Consider the following 3,255-nt stretch of genomic DNA (forward strand, 5'->3'; position numbering starts at 1 on the left):
CATGCTTCCCAGGAATGATCTCTCAGGGATATCTATCCTTTTACTGTTAGCTCCTTCAAACTCTTGTAGGCTCTACCCATGACCCAGTTCCCAATGGTCCCCAGATCTTTGGTGTCTGTTTAAGTTGGACTCCCACCCCTACCCACACCCCCGCCCTACTCTGCCAGTGCCACACAAGTACTGTGGGTGGGGGCTTGACCACACCGACATTGGTTTTCTTTAGGAAACTTGAAGTGGGGCTTGTCGCTTCTGAGCCTCTGGTTCCTGAGTCTTCTTCATGTGGTGGCACCTCTCTCCCAGGCTTTGTCCGTCATGCTCTTCTGTGTAGAGGGAGGCCCTACCCTCCCTCCCTTCTTGGATGGACTGTGAGCATAGATGAGGAAGCGAGGACCAGCAGCTCCTGATGTGAGGCACAGTCCAGTCCTTGGCGCCAGTGAGGGGCAGCACTGTCAAGGGCTGGTGGCCTTTGCGGAGGGGCTTGGGGAGCTCCGTCAGAGAGACTGCTTTGTTGTAGGGGAGAGAACAGAAGCCTTCCTCTTCGCATGTTTGCATGTGTTGTGTGTATGCGTAAGGAGCCCTAGTGGCCTAGAGGGCTATGGGCTGAGCTGCTAATAACCACATGGTCTCAGGTTTGAACCCACCAGCCACCGCTGTTTGGTTTTTTAGTAAGTGTGGGCAGGGGTGTGCAGCACTCAGGTTCCAGGGGCAGATCCCCTGTCAGACAGGGAGGACCCACCCAGGAAGGGGCAGAGCCAGTGGAGATTGAGGCAGGCCAACAAGGCTGCCAGGAGTCGCTGTAATGGGGGAAGCGAGACTGGGCTCAGAGATTGTCTGGAATCACTAGTGCCCTCTGAAAGCATGCAGTGTGATGCCAGGCAGAGGGCACTGGCCAGGGCTGGTGGGGCACAGGTGGGCTCCAGTTCTACCTGGGCTTCAGCCCCAGCTCACACCCTATGCAGCAAGTGGACTTCCTTCCAGTGGCCCAGAGGTCTGTCCCAAAAGCTCAGTGTTTCCATCAGCACAACCCTCCGGGGCTTGCACATCAAATGCCATTGCAACCCCAATAGGATGACCCTAAGGGCAGGGCCGGCAGGAGTGACAGCCCCCAGGGCAGGTGATGGGAGCTCCACCCCAGCCCAGCCCCTCCAGTCTGCTGATCCACTCCTTGGGCGAATTTACCATCTGCTGCTCCATTTCCTGAGTGTGGGCTGACTCACTCACCAAGCAAGTGAAACAGTGTGTGATGGATTATTGGGGGGGGGCGCTGAGCATCTCATCTCTGCCTGTTTACCTCTCAGGAATAGGTGCGCAATCAGTTTCCTGACCATGGCAGATCGTCAGTCTTTAGGTACGTACCTAGACAACCTGCCATGGTCCGGAAACTGACCTCTTCCTGAGGGGTCTCTTGAAGTCTTTTGTGACCATCAGAGCATGCTGGTGGTGGAGTGGCTTGGTTAGTAGTCTGAAATGCAAACGAGAACATTTGGGCAAAGAGAACACACGTTTGCTTCAGTGGTATGTGAAAACCCTGAAAACCGCTTGTCTTGGAAACTGGCAACATCAAGACAAATGATTTTCAAATGCATGTGTCCCCAAGAGCAAGGGAACCCCACATAAGCAGGTTGCCCATCCAGCTCAAAGGCTTCTTGGGTCTCCAAGTACTGGGTACTGGGGCCAGCCCTGCCCCTGAAGTAACCTTTCTATGCTTCTAAACGGGGCCCCCAAACACGCGGAAATCAGAGAGCTGGCACAAGCTTAGGGTTCCAGTGTACCAGCTTTAATCCGTGTGCATAGAAATTGCCCAGTCACGTGTTCCTGCAGTCAGGTTGGCTCTGGCAATCCACAAGTGGCGGCATTCCTCACAGGACGCACCCGCCACGGAGACAGCGGTGACGCTTCCTTAGTTGTGTTTCCGCCCTGAGGGATAGGAAGGAGAAGGGTTCTTTCAAAGTCAGATGCTTTGTAAGCTTACTTAACCCTCTGAGTTGTGAAGTCAAGGGCCTATTTGTAATCAAATCCGGGACCTCTGGCGGTCCCAGACTTCCCTCAAAGGTTCTTTTGGCCTATGTGAATCTGTCCCCCATCCTGAGTTCCTTCATTCCATCATTTATCCAACATTCCATTTGACAATACCTGGCACAGACCAGCATCTATCCAGTGAGACCAGCTATACAAATACACATCCACTTCATCTAGCCAACCGACCCAACCAACCATTCTGTAATACAGCCTGCCAATCACATTTCTATTGAACTTTATCCTATAATCCAATCCACCCAAGCAACCGTCTCTCCCCTTCAATAATCCCTCTACCTAACCATCTAATCAATTTCTCCACCCAGTCCCATTCCCCACCTCCACCCCTGCATCCACGGTTCAATCTTAGTGTATCTGCCCTTGGCCCAGCTTATCCACCCCAGTTTATCTGAAGAACTTGTTCTAGAGGGGCCTTGCATCACACATTCAACTTACCCACTGCCACAGTGCCCCTTATCTGTGGCCCCCCCTGGAGTCCCCTCCTCACCTGTAGGGAGGCCCAGGCGCCTCCTGGGCTTGTGTGCTTGCCGGCGCCTCTTGCCTTTCTTCTTGTTCACTCTTCCTGCCAAGGGCTTTCTGCCCCTGGAGTGGCTTTTGCAGGGGGCAGTGACCCTCGTGGGTGGGTGGTGGGCGTGCATGGTCTGTTTGGAGTGCTTTGGGGGCGGGCTAGCCTGTGGACTCTGGCTTTGGTGGGCCAGGCTGCGGTGGCTCCCCGGGCAGCGGTGGCTGGGTGGGTTCAGGCTGGTGCCTCGGCTGCCCCGCTGGCCCAGACTGCAGCCCTGGCAGTGGGAGCTGCAACTGCAGAAGTGGCTGCACGTGTGGCTCTTGGACCGAGAGCTTCTGTGGGACTGGGGTTGGGTGATGGGAAGGCTCTGGGTCTTGGTGTCCATGGGGGGCCCACACTTGGAGGGGGCAGAGCCACCTCCTGCTCCTCCTCTGCCAGCAGGCCCAGCTTCCCAGGGGCCCTGTAGCCCCCGGTTTTATAGTTGGGGCTGATTGTGATGGCACAGGCCACAGAGGATGCAACAAATGTGGCCTGGCCGGGAGATGCCCCCCTCCCACCCACCGTGCACCCTTGGGCTGGAAACTCTCCGAGGCACCCTGGGTATGCCCATCTGTTGGTCAGAGTAGGGACCCCCGGGCTAGGCTGAGCTGTGTCTTCACCTCAGATCTGCTCGTCCCTTACAGTCACCTCCCTCTTGGGCCCAGTGCCGCCGC

General features: G+C 55.9%; 1 protein-coding gene across 1 annotated transcript; it reads right to left on the reverse strand.

The window, feature by feature from the left end:
- Positions 1–1,777: 1,777 nt before the first annotated feature.
- Positions 1,778–2,942, reverse strand: TNP2 (transition protein 2). Its single transcript, XM_004706250.2, has 2 exons — positions 2,525–2,942; positions 1,778–1,917 (listed from the first exon to the last, which is right to left on the reverse strand). The coding sequence occupies exons 1-2, from the start codon at positions 2,925–2,927 to the stop codon at positions 1,901–1,903; spliced, it is 420 nt and encodes a 139-aa protein (XP_004706307.2). The 5' UTR covers positions 2,928–2,942; the 3' UTR covers positions 1,778–1,900.
- Between the last annotated feature and the right edge of the window lie 313 nt (positions 2,943–3,255).

This window comes from Echinops telfairi, unplaced genomic scaffold (assembly GCF_000313985.2).
Source record: "Echinops telfairi isolate 266 unplaced genomic scaffold, ASM31398v2 ScPeMD7_5;HRSCAF=22, whole genome shotgun sequence".
Lineage (NCBI taxonomy): Eukaryota > Metazoa > Chordata > Mammalia > Afrosoricida > Tenrecidae > Echinops > Echinops telfairi.

What these genes read in the sequence shown, in the direction of transcription:
- TNP2 (XM_004706250.2), bottom strand. Translation starts at nt 2,927, where the DNA reads ATGGACACCAAGACCCAGAGCCTTCCCATCACCCAACCCCAGTCCCAC.